Below are 26,134 nucleotides of genomic sequence, written 5' to 3' on the forward strand. Positions count from 1 at the left end.
AATGTAGAGTAATTGATCACACTAATTCTGCTGTCACTATCTTAGTGTTTGCATCCACACAATCCTGCTAGTTTTAAATTGGGTTGCATCCTAGTTTTAAAAGCAGGATATATATATATATATATATACACACACACACAAGAACAGGGATTTATCTTGTTCCCATTTAAGTCCATGGTTAGATTGACTTCAGAGGGGCAAGATTTTTGGTGGAAACAGTTCTAATTCTTAGATGTTTGGTTTCATTTTTGGCACAGCTCTTTAAGAATTAAAATACTGGTAATCAATTATTGAAATAGATCATGACTCCAGTATGAGACCTACCGCTTCCACTGCAAAATATACTGACCTGGCATTATCAGTAGAAATGTAAGCTATTCATTCTTTCTTCCTTAGTGACACGTTTTCTAATCTACTAATCTCTTAAATGTACAAAAAGGAAAAATCAGGAAAGTCACCACAAACACCAAGAAATTGCTCCTGCTTTTTTGTTTGTTTTATTTTTACTTCAGAACAACTCCTGTTGTCTTTCATAGGAGTTTTACCTGAGACAAAGTCTGCAAGATCAAGTCCACTACAAACAAGAAGTGGCTTTCATACTCTGTTGGAAACCCAGATATCATCAGATGAGCAAGTTCACATTACTACTTTCACATGTGCCCTGAACTTCTTAAAATGATTGTTATTTGAATGGCAACAGGTTTGCTATGCAAAGCAAGTTCATCTGCTCTACTATTGTTTGGTAAAAGCATAATTAGCTTCCCTGAATATTTTTCCTTCTCAAATGTAGTCTCTACAGGATATTATTTTTCTTTTTCATATCCAGCACTCGGTGTCTCAGTTAGTGCTGGCTTATCTACTGCAAATATAAAAGTATATATGAAATATAATCATCATATAAGCTAACAATCAGTTAGCCTCAGGCACAGATAACTACATATGTGATATGGTACCTCAAAAGCATATGAAAACATATTTTGTTTTATGTATTATAGACTTTGTCAACTGGGTTTACTGAATGGCTACATTCAATTGTCTGATATGTGAGCAATGCGTCTTTTACATATAACATTATTTAAGGTGCTATTTAAAGAAAAAAATTAAGTTTTGAACAAGTTAATGATGTCGATCACAGACCTTGCCTCCAAGTTACAAGTATGTATTGTGGGAAATCATTTTTCTCTCTTGGGCTCCCACTGCTTTTGTTACAATATACATTTGAACTAAATGAGGTCTTATTGCAAAGGACAAGGCTAACAAAGAATCCCAAGTTGCTGGTGTGCATCCCTATTTGTCAAATTATTTTTAATAGTCTGGGCCATGTTTTGATACCCTTCCTTATGTTGGGTAGCACTTTATCCCATATGCAGACTCATTGACTTCAGTGGGACAATTTGCAGCTGAGGGTGCTACTCACCATGGCTAAAGTATCAGAAACCATGGCCCAAATTCATTTATTTAAATTCATCCAAGGATTAATTTGACCCAGTGTGCTTATTTGTTGGGAGAACCAAGGAAGGAGCCATTAATTTAAATAATGTGAAGTTTAGAGGAGCTCTGTCTAGTTTATAATAAAGAACATGGAAGTTGTTAACACACTATATTTGATGGGCAACTCTGGGCTACAATTGGGTGACATTTGTCTTTTAAACTTAGGTACAAGATTCCTGTGGCCCATTCAGATCTTCACCTCTGCTTATTTATGTCAATAATATACAGTACACCAAGATTTTCTCAACACGAAAAAATGGCTACAAAATGAAAATACAAATGTGTACATTTTGGACAAGGCACTTAGGAGCCCCCAATGGCCTTTGGGTAATGAATTGCAAAGAAATACCAATTCTTTCTCTGCATAAGCACAAAGACAAGTGCTTTATCATATTCACAAAAAAATGAGTCTACTGGAAATGAAACTAGTGATATGCATTAGCAAGAGGGTTGTTAAATTAAGATGAGATGAAAGCGCTTCACAAGTTGAGAGCTCACCAGCTTCCTAGGGATTCTGAAAAAATACAACACATGCAGCTAGTAGTTACCTGCAGATTTAGAACTAAAGTCTGTGTTCTGATATATACATCTTCCCTCCCCCCCGCCAACTCCCACTGAAGTCAAGATGCACATGCCTGAGGGTATATTAGGCCTTGCAGCGTAAACTTGTACTGTCCCTCTCTAGGTCTGTTCTTCCCTACCACAAGTTGTTTATCAGCATACAAGGAGTTCTATTTTGTTGCAGTGGGGACCATTAGAAATGATCATTTATTGCAATGTTTGCAGTATTCTCTTTAATTAGAATGTGAGATACTAGAAAGGGTGGTAAATGCCTAATTTTTAATGGTACCCAGTAGAGGGAAGATTAGAGTTTATCTTCCCCTTTATTAGATGCCCTTCATAAGTGGTTTAAACTCCTATTAGTGTCAGTGGGAATTACATACATTCATGATTCCAAGGCCCAAAGGGACCATTGTGATCATCTAGTCTGACCTTGTATATAACACAAGCCATAAAGCTTCCTCAAAATAAATGGATGGGTGAGTTGAATAGAGTTTGACAACACTTATTAATATTAAAGGCAATGGCATACATCCACAGAAAGGCACACGTTTTCTAGCTGGCTTCCCATCAAAGTACTACCCACCCCAGGACTGAGATAAGAGAAGATTAAGTGCATTCAATCCAGTATGGCCATTGGATGATATAACCACAACTGGATATAAATTCTATGTATTCATGAAGGGGGAAACATCTGCTGATGTCAGCAAGGAAGGGAAATTTTAAAACAATATTACTTTCAGAAAGGAGCACTTTGTCACGGTACGAATATGACAGGCTGGAATCTACCAAGAACTGAGCTATGTAACTAGGCAGTCTTTAGTGGGGCTTCCTTGTGGTTCAGCCTGGAGCCGCTCAGCCTGGAGCCACTCAACCTTTCAGTGGAAACATCAACTACTCAAACTCAGCTCGGGCCCAGACTCAAATGATTCCCAGCAAACAGTCAAGAAAGCCCAAAATCTTGTGCTGATAAAGACTCCAGGAATCCTCACCCTAATTAATGCATGGGGTAAATAAGAGCCATTTCAAATTAAGTGGGCCTCCCATCCTTGCAGACCATCCATAACAACAAAACCTCTTCCATTAAGGATTTTAGCAAGTGATCAATGAACACTCAGACTGGAAATCACTGGTGCCTAATGGAGTGTTTACACGTGTGGCAATTTAGCTAAAGTGATGTATGAACTAGGTAGTATGCTGTTGGGATTCTCAGAACCTTGTAGGCTTTTTTAACATGTGAACGCTCATACTGTATTTTGCAAATTCTCATCTTCCCTGTTTACATAAAAGGTCTGCAAGGAATGTGATGAAGTTGATGCAGTTGTCAACTGATTCCGATTCTCTTCTTCCATCTGGGGAGCATTTTTGGCTGCTGGGGCATGCAATCGGTGAGCATCTAGCATTTCCAGCAATAAATCATAAAGCGGGACTACATTTTTGCACTTCATGTTGTATAGGTGCTCCATCCCTTTATTGCTGTGGATTGCAATGAAAACAAAGTCAGAGGACACTCCATAATGAGATGCCACTCCATAATATTTATAGTGATTGCCATTAAAAAGCCACCATCTGGCAACAGTTATTACACAATGATACCTAAGATATCACAGTTTCCCCCACAAAGTGTTGGCTTTTAATGGTAATCGTGTATCCAGCCCATAAACTACCAAATCAATGATTGTTAGACTTACCATAACAAGAAAAATAACTTAAAGTTTACAAAAGTAAAAAGAACAAACAAAACCAAAAAAACCAAAACAAACCACCACTCTTTGCCTGAACGTTTAGATCAGTTCTGACAGGAAAAAAAATTAGGGATTGTTATTAACCCTTTCACCACCCACATTTGTAACTTTAGTGACGCTTGCCACTATTTTAAATGCCACTTATGTAGTGGGATGAAGGAACCCTAACTCCATTCACCAGCCAACCAGTGTGCTTTGGCACCTTAAAAATAAACAGTTTAGAACTGTTTAGAACTGTCAGATTTCTAACACTTCAGCTATAAGGTATAGGAGCCCAATTTCACTTCAAGAACTGAATAACTGAATTGATCAGGGTTGTGTCCCTCACCTCTGTTTGCCAGAAGCTGGGAATAAGCGACAGGGGATGGATCACTGGATGATACCTGTTCTGTTCATCCCCTCTGGGGCACCTGCCACTGGCCACTGTCGAAAGACAGGATACTGGGATAGATGGACCTTTGGTCAGACCCAGTAGGGCCATTCTTATCTTATAGACCTTTTGCTTAGACTAAGAGTAAATTAAATTCTTCAAACACATCACCTCTGTTTATTATTATTAAAAATCATGGAGATAGAGTCTGAATCCCCTACTTTGATATTGCCTGTCCCTATCAATGTGAGTAGGGGTTGCAGAACTGGGGTGTTATATACTGTTGCAATTTCCTCGGTATGTTATAAACAGAGTAAGACATTGTGTATAACACAACAACAATCAGGTCCTGCCTCCACCATCAGACCCATTTGCAGTATAGTGACACCAGAAGCAGAGGAACCATAAAGAGCACAAGAAACAAATAGTGTTAGGGACAGTTTCCCCTCCCACATGATATTAAGCAGAAGGGCTATTTGTATTTCGGAATTATGGGCCACACTGTGACACCCTCATTCACACTGACTAGCATGGTGCCCCACAAGTAGTCTATGAAGGAAAAGACCACTTGTGGAGTAAGTTACTATTCAACATGAGTTTATCAGAATCTGGCTCTATCAACAGAGCAAAACCTTCCCTGAATGCTGAACTTTGCATAGTTGCCTTGTACAATGGAAGAAGGCTGCATGTGCACTCTCTCACCTCATGTGCCTGATGTGCGAGAGTATGAGGAGGAGCTGAGCCAGTCGTCTGTGTTGCTGATCTGGAGAGAGACCCGACTTGGCCATCAAATGAATCAATGTATCTGTGATTTTGTCCAGAACACGATGAATATGCTCCTTCTCTTCCAAAGATTTCAAGGTGCTGGAAAGAAATGTATACACACCTGGGGGGAGGGGAACAACACAAAGAGAGATTAGATTTTCACAGCTACAGTCTCATAGACTGGTATCTTAAGAGGCCAGAAGAGGCATGAGAGCCAACCGCACTGTGAACTTTGTCTGTAACCTCTTACTGCCAGAAGAGATCTATCTAAAGAGAACATGGCTAAGGAAAGAATGGAGGTCTCTCTAAAATGACAATGGTGAGAATCAGGAGTGGACACATTGGTCTAGATGAAAAACAAAACAATGGGTATACTCAGAAATTATTATACAACCCAAACTGCAAATATGAGTAAGAAACAATAATCAATCAGTTTTCTTGTTAAGCCTCCTCTACTCCTGCTGCTTCAGCTCCCAGAGATTATCAAACGGTGGTGGCTTTCATGCACAAACCAACCCAACTTCTCCCACACACACACAAAAAGAGGATATGGTGAAAGCAAACTGATTGGCACTTTGGTTGGAGTCCTTTATGTTGTACCTAGAATAAAACAAGGTAGAAAAATGTTTTGGCATGAGGAAAAGTGTTTCTCATAAATGCACATACTGTGGGATAACCAAAGTGACTGAAAGGGACAATTGCCCTGCACCCTTAATCCCACCTGCTCCATGTTTTAGGGTCTCTGGCTATTTCAAAGAATCTTTTTTCCCCCCCAGGCAAGTGATGCTATTAGGTCAGTTACTGTATTGTTCAAACAAGATGGGTGGGGTTTGTGAAAGACTAAACTCCATTCTTTATAAATTCCAAGCCACACACTGTCCTAAACAATCCACAATAAAATCTAGCACTTGCAGTTTACTATTTCTTTCAATGCAGACTGACAGCACTGGTGCAATCTGAAAATAAATCAGCAGTCAGTGTAGTAGTGATGACAGCATCTGGAGAAACAGTCAAGTGGAACTGGAGATAATGGGCCAGATTATGAGTTCAGTTACTCCAGGTTTAAACCCAAGTAAGAGATCAATTTACTATAGTTGTAATAAATTTCCCACTTTCCTTGCTCCATCATGCTGTGTATTACACCTCATTGAGTAATTATGTAATCTGTTTGAAGTTACTCCTGTCCCCACCTCTACTGTCTTGTCATCTCCTAGTCCCTCACATTTGTTAGCTGCTTGCTACAGGAACCATGTTTTCCATCTGTATTGAGAGGCATCTAGAGCTCCTTTGGACACCATCAGAAATAATTGTATTAATAATAATGACCGTAAGTGAAATTCTGTTGATTTCATTGGCATTTACACCAGAGTAAGTGAGATCAGAATCTATCCTACTGACCGAGAACAGAACAGCTATTACAGGGTGGCCTCTGGAAGGCAGCAGTTGCAGCTCTTCCTTTTATTCGTTTGCCTGCACTGGACTATTGCTATGAAGTTGTTTTAGAAATATGAAGCAGTGACTGCTTGTCCTAGATCATTTTTCAGACTGGAGCAATTCCATTGAAGAGAACAAGGGCCTTAGACCTTTCTTAGCCAAATGATTTTCAACCCTCCACACATCCATGCTACTAACAGGTTTTATGGTTTAGCAATATTCTAGAGGGACTAATTTCCTAATTCTGACTCATTGGGCTTAATCCATTAGTGGGAAATGTTTTCATAGTCCCATAAGTAGCACCAGCACAGCTCAGCTTGGCCAGTGGCTACTGCCATGTGTTTGAAACTAGGAGGAATTCCTAAAGTATTCATGAGTTCTAAAACCCTCTCAAAAGGAAGGAGTCCTGCCAGGTCTCACACTTCTTTAGCATAGGAGCCACAGAAGAGCTTTGTTTAAAAATATCAAAACAAACACCCAAAAAATGCCCAAAGACTTGGACAATTGGCAACCCCTACTAATTAAATGTTGAATGAAAGACAGCTAGCGGTTATCTCACTGCTGCCAGGTGACTACTGCTGCCTTTCCTCACTGAGCAGGCATTTCAGAAACAGGAATATCAGCTGTTCATCACCAGAAAGAAGGGCTGCTGCCTTCAGAAAAGTTCGCTCAGCAAGGCAAGACCGGCTGCCTTAAAGCAGTCTCGAAGCCCTGAAGCAGAAAATCTAAGATTAAGTAAGTACCTTCAAAACTGTTTTCTTTCAACTCTGTATAACAATCCAATATCCTGAACATCATGGAAGGAGAGACACAGGGAAAACCACAGCCACTGCAAGGGTAAGGCCCACATTCTGTGCCAATAAGGCAAAGCTGTGCTTCAAATGGATTCGTGGAGGGGGCTAAACAGTATGTTACCATATATGCTGTAGGCAAATGGTAATGACAGACGTTTTGGATGCGATTGTTGAGGAGAAAGCCCATTTCACCCTGTCTAGAGCCACACAAATGGAGTGTACAGTGTCTGTTCAGCCTTGGAATCCGAAGACCACTACTGGCCATTCAACATCCCACCCTGCATGTTTCATCTCTTACAAGACATGATGACCTACATCAGTGGTTTTCAACCTGTGGTCCACAGTCCCCTGGGGGTCCGCAGACTGTCTAAGTTTTCCAAAGGGATCAGCACCTCTATTTGAAACTTTTTAGGGGTCTGCAAATGAAAAAATGGTTGAAAACCACTGACATAAGGATGTTTAAAATCCATGATATCAATGGCAAAGAACAACAGGTGGTTATGATGTCCCTGAAGCCATCCACCAAGTGGTTTTAAGGCTGTATAGTACTCTCCCTGAAGTATTCATACAACTAACTCAGTTCTGTCAGTCTCCATGGGCAAACCAATTAAATTAATTTTCTGTCTTGACAGAAATAACACCATATTGGTTTCCAGAGATCACTTTGCCACATACCACTGATCCTTTTATCAGACCCAATCCAACAGCAAGAACTCCGATTATGTTGCTGCCTTTGTGTTTCTGGTGCTTGTTCTCCTTGACCCCAATGGTAAGGAAGAGCCCTTGAAGCACTGCACTGCTGAACTGAATGTGCTTTTCAAAATACAGCTTTGTTTTGCAGCTGAAGGGTTTATTTCGTTTTCTGCAGCCCTGGAGGGACAGATTCTGTTTTATTATTGAAACGGCAGCATTGTCCTAGTTATAAGAGACAAGCTGTCGCCATGGTATCTTGGGAGAAATTCACAAATGGTATCAATATAGTGTATCTTGCAGTGCAAATACAAACTCTTACTTCTCCATACAGAGGGAGAGAGGCTTTAAGAAAAAAAAAGTCACTAACTTTTTTCTTATTAAGGCACAGGGAAAGAAAGAAGTTACAAGAAACAGTGAAAAGGGACAGAGGCCTGATTGGTGGTGGAGGAATTGTGGAATTAGATATTAGATGATGATATTATCAAGGAATCCTCATCATTGAAGGTTTTTAAGAACATGTTGGACAAACACCTGTCAGGGATGGTCTAGAATTACTTAGTTCTGCTATAGCATAGGGGGATGAACTTGATGATTTCTTGAGGTCCCTTCCTGCCCTATTTGTCTACAATTAATCTCAATATTCTCTAATGTGACCATGCACTAAAAATTCCAGGAAAAGGAAAGTGTTCTAGACTTAATACAAATCATTTGTCTGGTGCAGTAAATCTACACAACACCTTGGAAATACAATTTAACAGATTAGATTTGAGATTGATTTTAAATATTTATGGCTAATTCAAATTGGCTGAAAACACATTTAAATCCTCTTGAGATCAATTGTGTTTGTTCCATGTATATGTAATTTGTGTAACATGGTTCTCAATAAGTTTTTCCAAGATTTGTGTGTGCATTTTTCATCTGCTCTTGCTATGTGAGATTCATGTGTATTTTTATAGGTTATTTTTCCAAATATAATGTCTGTATGTTTTCTGTATATTTTCCACAGGAATCCCATCTCCTTCTGCATACAGGGAATGAGGTAGCTGTAAATTATTTCTTTTTATCCTCCTCATTCAATGTGTGGCCACAGGCATGATTTACCACACACGAAGTACAGAATTACTCATTTCTTTTTTTATTACACTTACCATAGTAGTTTCTAAGTGCATCACAAATATTCATTAATTTATCTTTATGACATCCCTGGAGAGAGGGGGAGTTTTTAAAGATGGAGAATTGAGGCATAGAGAGATTAAGGGCAAAATTTGCGAGCATTTTTTTGTGGGTGGCTCAATCACTGGACAGCCAGCTTGAGACACTGAAAACCTGATTTTTCACAGAGTACTTAGCATTTTTTAGCACTTTATATGTTTTCAGCACTGTACAGATAATTCATCATCACAACACCCCTGTGAGGTAGGTGGGTGAAATACTATGACCCCATTTTATAGATGGGGAAATTGAAACACAAAGTGACTTGCCTAGGTTTCAAACACAGGGCCTCCTTTCTCCTAAGCCAAGTTCATTCCTCAGACCATACTGCAAGGGGTTTTAAGAAGCTGCAGCTCTCACTCAATTCATCTGCAGTTGCGAGAGCTCAGCACTTTTGCAAATCAGGCCCAGGAGTCTCAGGTTAGGCACCCATAAAATTAACAGTTCGTGACCACCTGGGAAAACTTTGGTTTAAGAGACTTTCCTAGCATCACACAAGAACTCTGTGGCAGAGGCAGGGATACAATACAATTATTCAGGGTGGTATTTAAGAGCTTAACCACAATGTTATCCTTTCTCTTTCTGTGGCCCATTACCTTTTTCTCTACACACATTTCGGCAATAAACAAGCAACAGGAGTCTTACAGACACCTCTATACAACCCTAATTCATTCCCAAAGCACTGGCCATCCTAGACATTGAATGAGGTAGAGTCCTGTGGAAAAACCAGTATGTGATTGTGTAATTAACAAATGAACCATAATGTGTACACACAAGAGGATCTAAACCATCCACAAAAAAGTGACATTGACCTGAGGTGAATTCTGGGCAATATTCACTCCAGAACCTGATTAAAGTTCTGATATCTCACAGCCCAGTATAACTAGGAGGTGGGGGAGAGTGTATGAAGTTTTGCTACATATATTTCCAAAGGACACACAGCATATGCTGCTAGCCCTGTCTCTCTCTCCCTCTGAAGGCTGCAGAGTTGTTCTCTTTGGTGCTGAGTGAGTAATGCAGCCATACCATCCCAAAATCATTACAATAAAATGTTTCTTTAATAACACACCACCACATACAAAATAAAAACTTTCAATAAGCAGAAAATAAAGTCTTTCCATTCGTTTTTCAATAGTGCATGCTATTATTACGGTTATTTTGCTCATACACACAAGAGGTAAGAATACATCAACCACAGACTATTTAGATCCAAGTGCACTCACTTCTTAGTTTGTACAATTTCCCCATTATAAGAAGAAAACAAAACCCTCTATAACAAAAGCCAGATAGATACCACAAAGCACAGTGGGCAAGGTCTGGCAAGGACATTGTCTAAGCAAGTCCTGGTATTGCCAATCTGAATGGCATTGCACCTGGAACAGTCAACTTGCTAAACTCCAATCACAGAACAAGGAAACTTCAAAGTGTGGGTCAAACAAAACAGACAAGAAACATAAATGGAATGAAAAACTTGAATGATGTAGTAATCATTTTCTAGGGTTAAATCAGATATTCCTTGTAAATCAACAATATGCAAAGAGGATAATCCAGTTTCAATGCATTGGCTAAAAATTATCATAATTGCCATGATAATCACTTATACAGATCTTTTTTATTTTCAGGAAGTATTAAAATGTTTCGCTCTTCTGAAGAGACTATATTTTGTTATTTTATCTTCCATTTATCACATTGATAATTATGTTTGCCATATCAATTTAAAGTATGCTGAATAACTGTGTCACCTCAGATGCACTTTGTGATAATTACTGACAAAATGGTGTGGCTAAAGCTATTGGTAAATTCATTAAAAACCAGACTGGGCTGAGATTTGTGGGGACACACATATGAGGCACTGTAGAGATGATTTCCCATGTAGAAATTGCCTCAGAACTCCCTTCCAAACTATTCATAGTAGGGGAAACCAAGATGTCACACTACCATTAGCTGGTGTCTCACAACCACTCTAAGTGACCTTCTAAACAGTTATCAAAGGCTTAGAGGATCCATTACAGCTGCTCAGGTAAGCATGCCACACAGAGCAGCTCCTTTTTCCCAATCCAATTCAAATCATTGGGTTTTTTTTCCCCACAGAGTTTGTAAACTATTTCATTTTGATAATTTCAAAATGAATATTTGATTTTTTGCAATGAAACAGTTTTCAGATTTTTGTCTCACTGAGAATTTTGAAATGCTTGTTTTTTGTCCCAAAATTGGAACCAAACCAAATTTTCAGAAACAGAGTTTCAGTTCTCCACCCAGCACTTGTTGAGAAGTACTGCCAGTGTCCTAGCAGCCTGGGAGTGAGTCAGAAGGCTAAGATTCTAACCTGACTTTCTGTGTTCATCTTGGGCATAACCTGAAGAAGGGTAGGAGACTCTAAGGTTAAGTAGAATAAGAGTGTGGTCCAGTACCACTGGAAAATCATTTTCCATTGTGATAATTATGCACTTTACAACAGAATCCAGTTTGCTCCCCCATGGCTGTTTTGACCCCACAGTTACCAGAACTCTACATTATTCAAAAGTTACTTTAGATTCTGACTAAAAATGACACTGTTAGGTAAGGTGGTATCAATTTTATATAATCACTTTTGGGAGTAGAACCTCTTAACAAAAATTAAGATTATGACTTTAGAATATTGCTGTATGCTTCAGCTTGCATTTAAAGTAAATATTTGTCTATTTTATCTAATTTTAAACAGACAAAACATTCTGCAACCCTGCATCCCAAACTAAGGGGGGAAAATCGTAGGGAAAGGTTGCAGACCAAACTGGATGAACAAGCATCTCAAACAGGTTATTAAGAGAAAGCAAAATGCCTTCAAGTAATGGAAGAAGGGATGGATCAGCAAGGAAAACTGTCTCTTGGAGGTCAGAAAGCATCAGAAAAAAAGTGAGAATTGCCAAAAGCCAAGATGAGCTAGACCTTGCAAAGGAAATAAAAAACAAACAATTGTAAAAGGTTCTTTAGCCATATAAATAAAAAGGAAACAAGGAAAGCAGCAGCAGCACTGCTAAATACTGAGGATGGAGTGGAGATTAAAGATAATCTAGGTATGGCCCAACAAATACTTTGCCTCAGTTTTTAAAATAGGTAATGAGCAGCTATGGGGGCAGCGGCACAGGGCTAATAGGAACATGGATATGGAAGCAGAAATCACCACATCTGAGTCGGAAGCCAAACTCAAACAGCTTAATGGGACCACATCAGGAGGCCTAGATCATCTCCATTCAAAAATATTACAGGAACTGGCACATGAAATTGCTAGTCTAATAGTAAGGATTCTTAATGACTCCATAAACTCGGGGGTCATACCCTATGACTGGAGAATTGCAAATATATTATATAGTACCTATATTTAAGAACGGAAAAAAGTGATCCGCAAAACTACAGGCCTGTTAGTTTGACCTCAATTGTATGGAAGGTTTTAGAAAAAAATGTTGAGAGAGAGAGTAGTTAAGAAAAGAGAGGTAAAAGGTAACTGGGATAAAATACAACATGGTTTTACAGAAAGTAGATCATGCCAAACCAGCCTGATCTCTTTCTTTAAGAAAACCAATTTTCAGGTCAAAAGAAATGCAGTAGCTCTAGTCTACCTGGATTTCAGTGAAGTATTTGATACAGTTCCACAAGCAAATTATTAATTAAATTAGAGAAGATGGGGGTTAATATGAGAATTGAAAGGAGGGTAAGGAACTGGTTAAAGGGAAGAGTATAGTGGGTCATGCTGAAAGACCTGTCAGGCTGGAGGGAGGTTGCAAATAAAGTGCCTCAAAGATCAGTCTTGGGACCAATCTTACTTAACATTTTCATTAATGACTTTGGTAGAAGAAGCGATAATGTGCTAATAAAATTTGTGGATGACACAAATTTGGGAGGTATTGCCAATATGGAGGAGGACCAGAAATAGCATACAAGAAGATCTGAATGACCTTGAAAACTGGAGCAAATGAGATGGTATGAAATTTAATTGTGTAACGTCATACTTTTAGGGACTAACAACAAGAATTTTTGCTATAAACTGGGGATGCATCAGTTGGACGCAACAGAGGAGGAGAAAGACCTGGGTGCATTAGTCAATCACAGGATGACTATGAGCTGCTGACATGAAGTGGCCGTGAAAAACGCTAATGCAATCCGAGGATAAATCAGGCGAGGTATTTCCAGTAGAGATGGGTGTTAGTACCCATTATACAAGGCACTGACGAGACCTGATCTGAAATTCTACATGCAATTCTGATCTCCCATGTTTAAGAAAGATGAATTCAAACTGAAATGTGTGCAGAGAAGGGCGACTAGAATGACCAGAGGAATGGAGAACCTACCTTATGAGGGGAGACGTAAAGAGCTTGGATTGTTTAGCCTAACCAACTGAAGGCTGCACTTAGGACGGAAGAATCTCATGCACTGTTACAGGCTGGGGACTTGCTGTCTAAGGGTATGCCTAGATTACGAGAGTAATTCGATTTTACTTAAATCGAATTTGTGGAACTGATATTACGAAGTCGAACGTGTGTATCCACACTAAGGACAGTAATTCGACTTTGTGAGTCCACACTAACGGGGCAAGCGTCGACATTGGAAGCGGTGCACTGTGGGCAGCTATCCCACAGTCCCCGCTGCCCACTGGAATTCTGGGTCGAGCCCCCAATGCCTTTTGGGGCAAAAAATGTGTCGAGGGTGGTTTTGGGTAACTGTCATCATTCAACCGTCACTCCCGCCCTCCCTCCCTGAAAGCACCGGCGGGCAATCACTTTGCGCACTTTTCTGGTGAGTGACAGTGCAGACGCCACAACACTGCGAGCATGGAGCCTGCTGCAACCATCACTGCAATTATGGCTGTTGTCAATACCTCGCACCTTATCATCCACCTTTTTCAGAGTCAGATGCTGAGAAATCGGGCGAGGAGGCTATGGCAGCGCGGTGAGGACATTAAGTCTGAGAGGGGCACAGACCTCTCACAAAGCACGGGACCCGCGCCATGAACATCATGGTCGCAATGAGTCATGTTGATGCTGTGGAACGGCAATTCTGGGCCCGGGAAACAAGCACGGACTGGTGGGACCGCATAGTGCTGCAGGTCTGGGATGAATCACAGTGGCTGCGAAACTTTAGGATGCGTAAGGGAACTTTCCTGGAACTTTGTGAGTTGCTGTCCCCTACCCAAGCGCAAGGACACCCGGATGCAAGCAGCCCTGACTGTCCAGAAGTGAGTGGCCATAGCCCTCTGGAAGCTTGCAACGCCAGACAGCTACTGGTCAGTCATGAACCACTTTGGCATGGGCAAATCTACGGTGGGGGTTGCTGTAATGCAAGTAGCCAACGCAATCGTTGAGCTACTGCTGTCAAAGGTAGTGACCCTGGGAAACGTGCAGGTCATCATAGATGGCTTCGCCGCGATGGGATTCCCAAACTGCAGTGGGGCTATAGATGGAACTCACATCCCTATCCTGGGACCGGACCACCAGGCCAGCCAGTACATTAACAGAAAGGGGTACTTTTCAATGGTGCTGCAAGCACTGGTGGGCCATAGGGGACATTTTACAAACATCAACGTCAGATGGCCGGGCAAGGTTCATGAGGCTCGTGTTTTCAGGAACTCTGGTCCGTTTAGATGGCTGCAGGAAGGTATTTACTTCCCGGACCACAAAATAACTGTTGGGGATGTGGAGATGCCTATAGTGATCCTCAGGGACCCTACCTACCCGCTAATGACCTGGTTCATGAAGCCCTATATGGGCGCCCTGGAAACCGAAAAAGAACTCTTCAACTACCGTCTGAGCAAGTGCAGAATGGTGGTGGAGTGTGCTTTTGGACGTCTCAAGGGTAGATGGAGAAGCTTACTGACTCGCTCTGATCTCAGCGAAACCAATATCCCCATTGTTATTGCAGCTTGCTGTGTGCTCCACAATCTCTGTGAGAGCAAGGGGAGACCTTTATGGCGGGGTGGGAGGTTGAGGCGAATAGCCTGGTTGCTGATTACGCCCAGCCAGACAGCCGTGCGATTAGAAGAGCCCAGCGGGACGCGCTGTGCATCCGGGAGGCTTTGAAAGCTAGGTTCCTCAGTGAGCAGGTAACCTGTGACTAGTAAGTTTGTTTAAAGAGAAGCTGAACCTGCCCCCGTTTCTTTACCCACTTAATGTTGACTATCCTCTCCAGCTACATACCCCGTTCACTCCGTTCCCCCCCTTCCAACACACGTTTAAAAATAAAATAAATGGAACTTTGTTAATTAACACCACTTTTTTAATACAAATTTCGCGGTAAAGTGTTGAAACTGGGACACAGACTGTGGTGGGGAGTGGGCATAGTGATGGAAAGAACGCTTCTAAACTCGAGGAATGACATGCTCCTGCTCCTACAGTGGTCCGCAGTGGTTGACTGGTTGTTTTAACGGAGCCTGCCACCTCCTTTTCGGGACTTTGTGTATGGGGGCTGTGTGACTTTGTGGCGGGGGAGGACGATTAGAGATAGACTGCAGCGGGGCTCTGTCCTCCTGCCTCCGGTCCTGCAGAACTTCCACAAGGCGCCGGAGCGTGTCCGTTTGCTCCCTCATTAGTGCAAGCAGCGTTTGAGTTGCCTGCTGGTCTTCCTGCCGCCACCTTTCCTCCCGTTCGCTGTGTGATCGCTGGTATTGCGACATGTTCTCCCTCCACTGGGGTCTGCTGGGCCGCCTCGACTTGGGAGCAGCCCATAAGTTCTGAGAACATGTCATCCCGTGTCCTTTTCTTTCTCCGCCTAATCTGCACCAGCCTCTGGGAGGGGGATGCCGGGGTAGGTCGGGAAACATTCGCAGCTGTGGGATGGGAAAAAGGGAGTGAATTCCTCCCAAAGATACATTTTTGTGAACAATGAACATAGTCTTTCTCTGTGAAGAAGACCATGCACAGCACCTATCACATGCGCACTCAGGACAAGGTCGAATTTTCGGCCTTCGCATTCAGTGCCTGGGGTCTTGCAGTGGAGATCAGACAAGCGGGGCAGGACAGCGGAATTTGGGTAGCAGGCTGACATGGTAAGCCATAGACTTTTGGCTGCTTAAAACTTAGTTTATAGCAGGGCCCTCCTTTCACGTTCAAAGCAATGCTCCTAGCGCTGGCCAGTTCCTGCTGCCGGCAATCTGGCAAGCATGAACTCTGCCACGTCCCACCCGCTCGTGGCTGTCCCCCAGAAAGCTCTCTGTATGCTGTCCCTCTCCCGCCTCCACCTCGTGTAACCGCCGGTTACAGTTATGTAAAGGAACAGGCAAGCAGTCCCAATACTAACATTCCCCTAATTCAAAGCAGGTCACCATGAGCGACATCACTCTGATGAGGATTTCTGACACAGAGCAAGACCGCATGCTGCGTCAAAGCCAGCAAAAACCAGGGCCGTATGCCGCCATGCTGTGAGAGGCAATGATCCCAGAGTACTTGATGATAGCCTGACGGAAAAGTTTCCTACCACGGAGGACGCAATAAGGCCGCTCTCCCCAGGAACCTCATGCGAAGGCTTTCCAATTACCTCCAGGAGAGCTTCGTGGAGATGTCCCATGAGGATTTCAGCTCTATCCAGTAGCTGCACTGGCAAGGACTAAAAAGTAGAGTGCCTAGGGCAAACTAATCATGAAAAACCCATTGTTAATATTCCTGTTCTGTTCAAAATAAATGTTTACATGTTTAAAACACTTGCCGACTGGTCACCCTGATTTAGGGTCCGGATTATACCTGGGGAGGGTTGGTAGGGGATCTCTGTGAGGGGGATGAAGAAATCCTGGCTGTCGGGGAAATCAGCGTTGTAAGCACTGTCGACAGCCTCGTCCTCCTCATCTCTTTCCTCATTTTCCCCGTCCCCTAACATCTCCGAGGAAGCGGCCGTCGACAATATCCCATCCTCAGAGTCCACGGTCAGTGGTGGGGTAGTGGTGGTGGCCGCACCTAGAATGGAATGCAGTGCCTCGTAGAAACGACATGTCTGGGGCTGGGATCCGGAGCGTCCGTTTGACTCTTTGATCTTCTGGTACCTTTGTCTCAGCTCCTTGATTTTCACGCGGCACTGCGTTGCATCCCGGCTGTATCCTCTCTGTGTCATGGCTTTGGAGATCTTCTCGTACATCTTCGCATTCCGTTTTTTCGATCGCAGCTCCGAAAGCATGGACTCATCGCCCCACACAGCGATCAGATCCAAGACTTCCCGATCAGTCCATGCTGGGGCCCTCTTTCTATTCTGCGATTGCATGGTCACCTTTGCTGGAGAGCTCTGCATCGTTGCCAGTGCTGCTGACCTCGCCACGATACCCAAACAGGAAATGAGATTCAAACTGGCCAGACAGGAAAAGGAATTCAAATTTTCCCGGGGCTTTTCCTGTGTGGCTGGTCAGAGCATCCGAGCTCAGACTGCTGTCCAGAGCGTCAACAGTGGTGCACTGCGGGATAGCTCCCGGAGCTATTAGCGTCAAATTCCATCCACACCTACCCGAATTCAACATGGCCATGTCGAATTTAGCACTACTCCCCTCGTCGGGGAGGAGTACAGAAATCGAATTAAAGAGACCTCTATGTTGAACTAAATAGCTTCGTTGTGTGGACGGGTGCAGGTTTAATTTGATTTAACGCTGCTAAATTCGACATAACCTCCTAGCGTAGACCAGGCCTAAGTGGCAGTTCTGCAGAAAAGGACCTGTGGATTACAGTGGACGAGAGGCTGGATATGAGTCAACAGTGTGCCCTTGTTGTCAAGAAGGCTAGTGGCATATTGGGCTGCATTAGTAGGAGCATTGCCAGCAGACTGAGGGAAGTGATTATTCCCCTCTATTTGACACTGGTGAGGCCACATCTGGAATATTGCGTCCAGTTTTGGGCCCCCCACTACAGAAAGGATGTGGACAAATTGAAGAGAGTCCAGCGGAGGCCAACGAAAATGATTAGGGGGCCGGGGCACATGACTTATGAGGAGAGGCTGAAGGAACTGGGCTTATTTAGTCTGCAGAAGAGAAGAGTGAGGGGGGATTTGATAGCACCCTATAACTACCTAAAAGGGGGTTCCAAAGAGGATGGAGCTAAACTGTTCTCAGTGGTACCAGATGACAGAACAAGCAGCAATGGTCTCAAGTTGCAGTACGGGGGGTCTAGGTTGGATATTAGGAAAAACTATTTCACTAGGAGGGTGGTGAAGCACTGGAATGGGTTACCTAGGGAGGTGGTGGAATCTCCATTCTTAGAGGTTTTAGGCCCGGCTTGACACAGCCCTTGCTGGAATGATTTAGTTGGGGTTGGTCCCGCTTTGAGCAGTGGGTTGGACTAGATCACCTCCTTAGGTTTCTTCCAACCCATATCTTCTGTGATTCTATGAAGGCTGGGGGGAGATATGATTGCTCTCTATAAATACATCGGAGGGATAAATGCCAGGGAGGGAGAAGAGTTATTTAAGTTAAGCATTGGCATTGGCCAAGAACAAATGGATATAAACTAGACACAAACAAGTTTAGGCTTGAAATTATACAAAGGCTTCTAACCACCAGAGGAGTGAAGTTCTGAAACAACCTTCCAAGGGGAATAGTGGGGACAAAAGACCTAAGTTATAAGATAGAGCTTGATAAATTTATGAAGGGGATGGTATGATGAGATTGCTTACAATGGCACATGGCCCATCTACAACTGTTATTTGCAAATATTTCCAGTGCCTGTAGATGGAACACTAGAGGGGGAGGGCTCTGAGTTTCTACAGAGAATTCTTTTTAGATGTCTGGCTGATGGGTCTTGCCCACATGCTCAAGGTCTAACAGACTGCCATATATGGGGTCAGGAAGGAATTTTCCACCAGGACAGATTGGTAGAATACTTAGGGGGTTGTCAACTTCCACTGCAGCATGGGCCACAGGTCACTTGCTGGTTTGAACTAGAGCAGGGGTTCTCAAACTGGGGGTTGGGACCCCTCAGGAGGTCATGAGGTTATTGCATGCAGGTCGCAACCTATCAGCCTCCACCCACCCCTCCAACCCTGCTTCACTTCCAGCACTTATAATAGTCTTAAATATATTTTTTTAAATGTGTTTTTAATTTGTAAGGGGGATCGCACTCAAAGGCTTGCTATGTTAAAGGAGTCACCAATACAAAAGTTTGAGAACCATGGAACTAGAGTAAATGGTGGATTCACTGCAATTTGAAGTCTTTAAATCAAGCTTTGAGGACTTCGGTAACTCAGCCAGAAGTATGGAGCTACTATAGGAGTGGGTGGGTGAGGTTCTGTGGCTACAATGTGAAGGAGGTCAGATTAGATGATCGCGATGGTCTCTTTTGGCCTAAAAGTCTATGAGTTTAAGGTGGTGCCAATTTTCTGTAATCACTTCTGGAAGTAGAGCCTCATTTAACAGAACTTAACATTATGGCTTTAGAAAAGTGCTGTATGCTTCAGCCTGCATTTAGAATAAATCTTTTTCTATTTTCTCTCATTTTAAACAGACAAAACCTTCTGGTCAGAGATGCGAGATCCTTTCTTTTTGTGCCTTACTTCTCAGCTTTATTTGGCCATTTCAACCTCAAGGTCTTTACATAAGTTCTGACAAATTTAGCCATGCCTTTGCCATCCCTTCCCTTAGTTTTACCACCTAAACAGGAATGTTTACGCTCCAGTTCTAAAACTAAAATTAGAATCACCTCTTGACATTATGAGGGTTGCCTCAACTACTGTCATCACCTCCTCTCAGATCTTTTTCATACTAATCTTGACCCACCCCCAATCCATCGAAAATACTGCCCAAATCATCCTTCAGGTCCGTTGCTTTCAGTATATCAACTCCTTTTTTAATTAATTCCCTGGCTCCCTCTTGTACTGCAAAAGTTTACACTGTCTGTCTTTGCCTTAAGGCTTTACATCACAAATTCCCTGTCTAATGCTCTGATCCAGCCTCTTTTGGCATCCAAATAACAACTGAAATCAAACAGCAATAGTAATTAATTAAATTATAAAAGTGTTATATGTGAACATGCCACTTACCTGAATTGAGCAGGATGATTGACTTAAGGCACACAAATTCCTCCCCCTGGAGATTCATCACACGGAACCGAGCAGCAGTGGCCAGCAACATGTCAAAGATCTCCACCATGCCCTCTACGCACTTCCCTTGATTCCTGCAAGAACACAACCACAGGGATTTCACAGATTTATCCAAACAAAGAGGTCCTTCCACTACACTTTGACTTCTTAATTATCCACTCCATTCTGATTGTGTAGTGCATTTACTCACTGTGCTCACTTTGCACCAACGTGTCTAAACAAAGTGGAAGGCAGTGGATAAGGGCCAACATCTCAAAGCTAAAATATAGAAATGTTTATTTTTCCAAAAGAGTTGCTAATTACTTAATGGTCTGTACACCAATAGGAGTCATCATGAAGGTTAACTTCCTGTGAGCAAACGATCTTAAGAACAAAGATATTTTTAAATGATATTTTCCTTTTTTCTTTTCCCCTTTACTGCTTTGATTAATTTGTCTTCTCTTCTTTTTCTTTACTCTTTCTTTACATAACCCCTCAAACATTTTTCTTTATGCTTGACAGTACTTCTCCTTAATCTTTTCCTGTTGGCATTGTAAACTAGTATTCTGACATGTTACTCATATTTCTCTTACATTAGTGTAATGATTCAGGAGTCCCTTATTATTTAATGGCACTCATGTCATGACATTATATGATTTTGTTTATCTCAAGACAAAGCTCAGTGATGCTGTAAAGCATCGAACCAGCCCACTAACAATGGCATTTAATCCACAATCCACTGTTCACAATGACAGACTCTGGGTGATTAAATCAGATGGTTCAGATGCAGAGTAGTAGTTAGTATAAATAAATATTCATGGATGGAGAAGAGGAGGAAGAGGAAGAACGAGAGTGACTCTATAGCCTGGTATTTACCTGGGAGGTTAGAGACCGAAGTTTAAGTCCCTGCTCTGAATGAGGCACTCACGGTCCAGGTTAATGCCCTAACCATTGGGCTATTGCCTGTTCTGGAGTGGGTCTCTCTCAAAATTCTAGTTATCAGTCACTTGATTTCAGAGCAGCAACAACAGCTAAGACACAGGGTGTGGTCATTTGCAACAGCAGCTGCTGCTCAGCCTCAGTATTGACTCACTAACATCACAGCAGCAAGACTGTGAAACTCTGCATGGGTAAAATAGAGTGGAAAGCCTGTCCATTGGTAAGGTAAGATGTACCTCTCTGTATGGACATCAAGAAAGTGAAAAGAAAAGAGGTGTTAAAGATTTTCATGGGCAAATAAAATAATTACTAATGCAAAGCAAGGGGTAAAAGATACATACAATTCATGCTTTTCCTCAAATCTCTACTTGTTAAAATGTACATCCTCAGAAAACAAAACCCTTGAATCATTACATGAAGTTTTATAATAAGACAGGCATCTTGTTCTGTTCAGCTTCTTTGTTTCTGGCAGAGCAGCTAGTAGTTTTGTGTTAAAGTGGAGCAGAATTAAACCTCCATATGTAGAATTGTGCAAGGTTTCAGAGGAGCTAAAAGTCTTCATTTCAACAGTTTGCAAATTCCCAGATAAAAATGAGATAAGAATTATGGATAGCTAGCAGTAAGAACAGGATTTCAGTATGCATTGGCTCTTGGCATATTCTAAAGAATGTTTCCATTGCAGACCATTAAGGAGGCTGTGTAAGAAATATACTTGCTCCTCAAAAGCCATCTAGCTACTATCGGCCAGTTTTCAGCTTAAAGCACCTAAGAATATCACACAGTCTGGACTGATTCTGAACTTCAGGAGTAACGATACTGACCTATTTAGATATTTTAACCGCTATTCGTTCACAAGTTCAATATTCCAATCAAGGATGTCTTGTCAAGTGGCTCCACTGTAAGGCTAAAAATTTAGATTACTTTGGCCTCAGCAAAAATCTTAAAAATTTATCATTTAGTTATTTGCAATATTATGGCCTTAATTTTTGAACTTGTGTCTAAAAAGTACTCAATTCACATTTAAGCACCTACAAAAATATTACCTGAATTTCAGAGATTCGGAGCACCTGCAGTTCCCATTTACTTCAATGGCATTTGCGGATACTATAGACCCTCAGAAAAATCCAACTTTTTTTAATTAGGTGTCAATGTGGGTTTAGTTGCCTAACTCTAAGTTCCCAGATTTGAAAATATTGGCTTATGAGACTTGTGCCTTCTTCACAGATGTGTGGAGCAACTTCAGTTCCCACTGAAGTCAATGGGAGCTGCAGATGCTTGGCAGCTTTGAAAAAAATCTGGCCAGGAGCCTAATATTGCCAGGATGGCCAATAGGCTCTTAATGCCCTTTGCTGATAAATTATGCCCTTTGAATTAATATCTGTTCCAGAAGAGAAAATAAGAAACTTCTCTGGTGAGGACTCTCTGCTATTTGTTGGTTTCATTTCAGAGATCCTGTCAGTCACAAGGATTTTTAAAGTTTGACCAACTGTGCATGCATTAGAAGGCTTAGAGTATAAGCCATTAATAGAATGCTCATATGACAGAACTTATGGGGAAGAAATTCTGGGATGTCTGTATCATGGTTTAAGAAGGAAAGTGAAAACTTCAGTGAATATTTGATTATCCATTAACTCCCTGCCCACTCAAGATTGCTCTCCTCATCTTAAAGAACCCTCATGATCCCAATATATCTCCATGATTTCATCTCTCCCTATGCTCCCTGTCACAGTTCCCAACATAAATGCACCTCTGACTCCTTCATGGCCTATCTGAGAGCACCACACTCAGCAATCACCTATTTCTGAGGCAACAATCCTCTCTCTTCAAACTGGGGACTTAGGCTATAGACTCCTGCAATTCACTGTGATCACCTCACCATATCTGATCTCAGTTCAGCATCTGTACTTCCACTCTCTCAGGAGCAATACTAGGGTTATCAGTGACCGTCAGCTCTGATAGAAAAGTGTTATTTATTCAGAACAAAAGCAATTCAGAGAAAACATATAATAAAAACAAACAATTTATCTGCATTTTTAGCTTACCAGCTGGTCAGCCATCTTCTACATGGAGCCCCTCATAGGATTAGTATACTTCAGGTCCTCTCATAGGGCCTGTCTCTGGTCATAGACTTATGTCAGTTCTTGGATCAAGTGTGAGTGACACCCTCTTTTTAAGTTAGGAATGGGACTTTATCAACTTTCAGGCATTTTGCATGTTAGGCCTCTTGAGCTATTTCCAGGGAGTGAAACTTCAAAATGACTCGTTACCTACATTGTTTTCAGTATTGGAGATTTTCATTAATTACCTCTCGTTGACTTTAGTTCCTGCCAGACACCTCCTTTATCTTACCCCTTGAGTTAGAAATCCAATCTCAATCACTTGCAAGCTCATAAAGATGGATCAAACACATAAATATTATAGTCTTTGAATATACCATATCTCTGTGGCATCTGTGTCTCCTTATAATACACTTTGAATATTCCATGTTTCCAAAGTCTCACATGTGTCACACCCCCTTTCTCCAGTGTTGACCTATATCAGAGGTTGCTCTTTTGCTGCTACCACAGCAATTATTGGGTGAAATCTGCTCTCATCCCTCCTGATTCCTCATCCCTTTTTCAAATGTAGCTCAAAACTTCTACCTCTTCTGTGTTGCCCACAATCAGGAACCTGTAATTCATAGTTGCACTCTGTATTACCAACCCTTCACATCTCTCATTTACTTTCCCCTTTGTATTGTGGTAGCTGGCTGTTGCACATTGTGAGATATATTGATACAGTTAACACAGCCGCTGTCAGAGGTCTGCTCTGTTGCCTTTCATTTTTCCAACAAGAGTATTTTCAAACATTTAGAGCTTGTACATCTATTTAAACCAGTGTAGGCTAAGTATAGCACAGTATGGGACATGATGTCAAGTTAAATTAAGTGACAAACTTGAAAATCACTACTTGAACTCTCAAGTTGCTATTCTCTACTTTGTCAACCCTACTAATTTTGTCAAGAGCAGTGAAAGCAGCAGTTGTCTGTTTACTCTGAAATGAGAGACCTCATGGAGGTGGGTTTTTTAGAGCTCTCTCCCAGCGCTCTGCCGTGACTACGCAAGCCATGTTAAAGTGCTGCCGTGGCAGTGCTTTAGCGTTGCCAGTGTAGACTAGCCCTCAGTGTGAGATATTTCTGTACTTATAAGCCCCCAGTGTCACCTGATCCTTTATTGTTATACTATAGTAAAAAGAAGGATTTTAAGTGAGTGCTTGGAGAGGTTCATGGAATGGTCTAGTTCCAGCAATTATTTCTTACTAGTGTTGAGCCTTTTAACCAAGTATACAAATACACAGCCAGCACCTGAATACAGAATAAAAGCCTTTACATCACCCTCTTTCAAGATGGTTTTCTCTGTAAAGACAGTGCCAAAAGGTTTATATTTGGACTACTGTGGTTGTAGCTTGTGCTTCAAACTGGCACTGAGTGCAGATGTGCACAAAAATGAAAAAAGGTAACCGAGCATGAACTTTTCATTTTTCAAAAAGCTCTTTAGTTTTGGTTCCGATTTAATTTTGGACAAAGATTTGGAGGGAGTGGAGATTCTACTTTATCCATAGTGGTCTGCTCATTCCTAATACATTATGTCCCAATCCTTTAATACATCTTACTTCTGAGCCTCATATTTCTATTTAATTAGAAATAAATAACAAATGTATTACATTCGTCAGTCACGTCCTACGTATGGACTTTGTAGGTATGATTTTCCTCAGTATTTGCTGCTTTTTAATTTACTGGGGATTTTTTTTTCATTTAATATCTCAAGCCCTAACAGCAGCTATCTTTTGTTGTTCAGATAACACTAATATTTTGTCAACTTATGCAAAAGCATGTGCCAATAGAGTCAATGTACGAATCACAGTCTAAGAGTCACTAGCAATATGGTGATTAGAACTGGGCCCAAACTAATAGGTGGAATGAAGTCTGCTTGCCCCCAAATAGTGGGGAAGTTTAGTTTGGGTCTTTGCAACTCCAATCTTTTTCTCTAAGAGGCCAAATTGGAGCATCAGTTCCAAACTAACCTCAAACTTTGGAGATGTTTGGATTCGAACACTATTCTGGATCTGAAAGCTTGGGCCCATTTTTAACTCTGCCTCAGGATGCTATGATATGAGATGTCATTTGGGGATTGTTGTAGTAAATACCCTTTAAGTTAAAAAGAAATAATTAACCTGTACAATCCATCAGTATATTTATGTAGCAACTATCACTGTAGTAACTGGATGGCAAACACAGAAAATTATACAAGAGGATACACTAGCTGCAACCACCATAAAAGCACAGTGACTCATTCTCAGCCTACATGGGAAATATCAAAACAAAACAGCAGCAGCAAAATGCATGAGGACTGGGAACAGATAATAAAGCAATTCAGAACAGCCATAATGCACTATATTATTTATAAAGGATGCAAGAGCTGTCTAATATTTCACAAATATTACATGTTATCTGTTTTGGTATTATTGTGGGGTTTGTTATATAATTACACAGGGTTAAATTAAGCAGGGATTATTTGCATTTACACAGGAGACAATAGCATCAGATGGTACTTAAAACTTCAATGTGAATGACAACCGTATTATCCTTTACCTCTGACCATGCTGGGTTCAACTGTCTAGCTCAGGGGTTCTCAAACTGGCGGTCGTGACCCCTCATGACTCCTGAGTTTATTACATGGGGGGGAGGGGGTCACAAGCTGTCAACCTCCATCCCAAACTGCGTTTCACCTCCAGCATTTATAATAGTGTTAAATAGGTCGCACTCAGAAGCTTACGGTGTGAAAGGGGTCACCAATACAAAAGTTTGAGAACCACTGTTTTAGCTGGTAACTCCAGGAGGGTGGGAACCAAGCAGGAAAAACTGAAACCCAGAACTTTGGGGCAGATAAAATAGGGTTACCATACGTCCGTTTTTTCCCAGACATGTCCGGCTTTTCGACACTCAAACCCCCGTCTGGGGGGAATTGCCAAAAAGCCGAACGTGTCTGGGAAAATGCCGCCCAGGCACTTCCCCTCCCGCGGCGGCTCTGCTCCTCCCTGACTCTTCGGCTCTGTTTAAGAGCCGAGCGCTACGGCCT

General features: G+C 41.8%; 1 protein-coding gene across 10 annotated transcripts in view; it reads right to left on the reverse strand.

The window, feature by feature from the left end:
• Window positions 1-474: 474 nt before the first annotated feature.
• ESR1 (estrogen receptor 1) overlaps window positions 475-26,134 on the reverse strand; it is a 287,989-nt gene continuing 262,329 nt past the window's right edge. For all 10 annotated transcript variants that reach the window (XM_034765395.1, XM_034765393.1, XM_034765387.1 and 7 more), the window contains 3 exons: window positions 20,040-20,173; window positions 4,870-5,053; window positions 475-3,528 (listed from right to left, as the gene is read on the reverse strand). In XM_034765395.1, coding sequence (XP_034621286.1) covers window positions 3,297-3,528; window positions 4,870-5,053; window positions 20,040-20,173 — 550 coding nt within the window. In that variant the 3' untranslated portion in view covers window positions 475-3,296. The remainder of the gene's footprint in view (window positions 3,529-4,869; window positions 5,054-20,039; window positions 20,174-26,134) is intronic.

This window comes from Trachemys scripta, chromosome 3 (assembly GCF_013100865.1).
Source record: "Trachemys scripta elegans isolate TJP31775 chromosome 3, CAS_Tse_1.0, whole genome shotgun sequence".
Classification (NCBI taxonomy): domain Eukaryota; kingdom Metazoa; phylum Chordata; order Testudines; family Emydidae; genus Trachemys; species Trachemys scripta.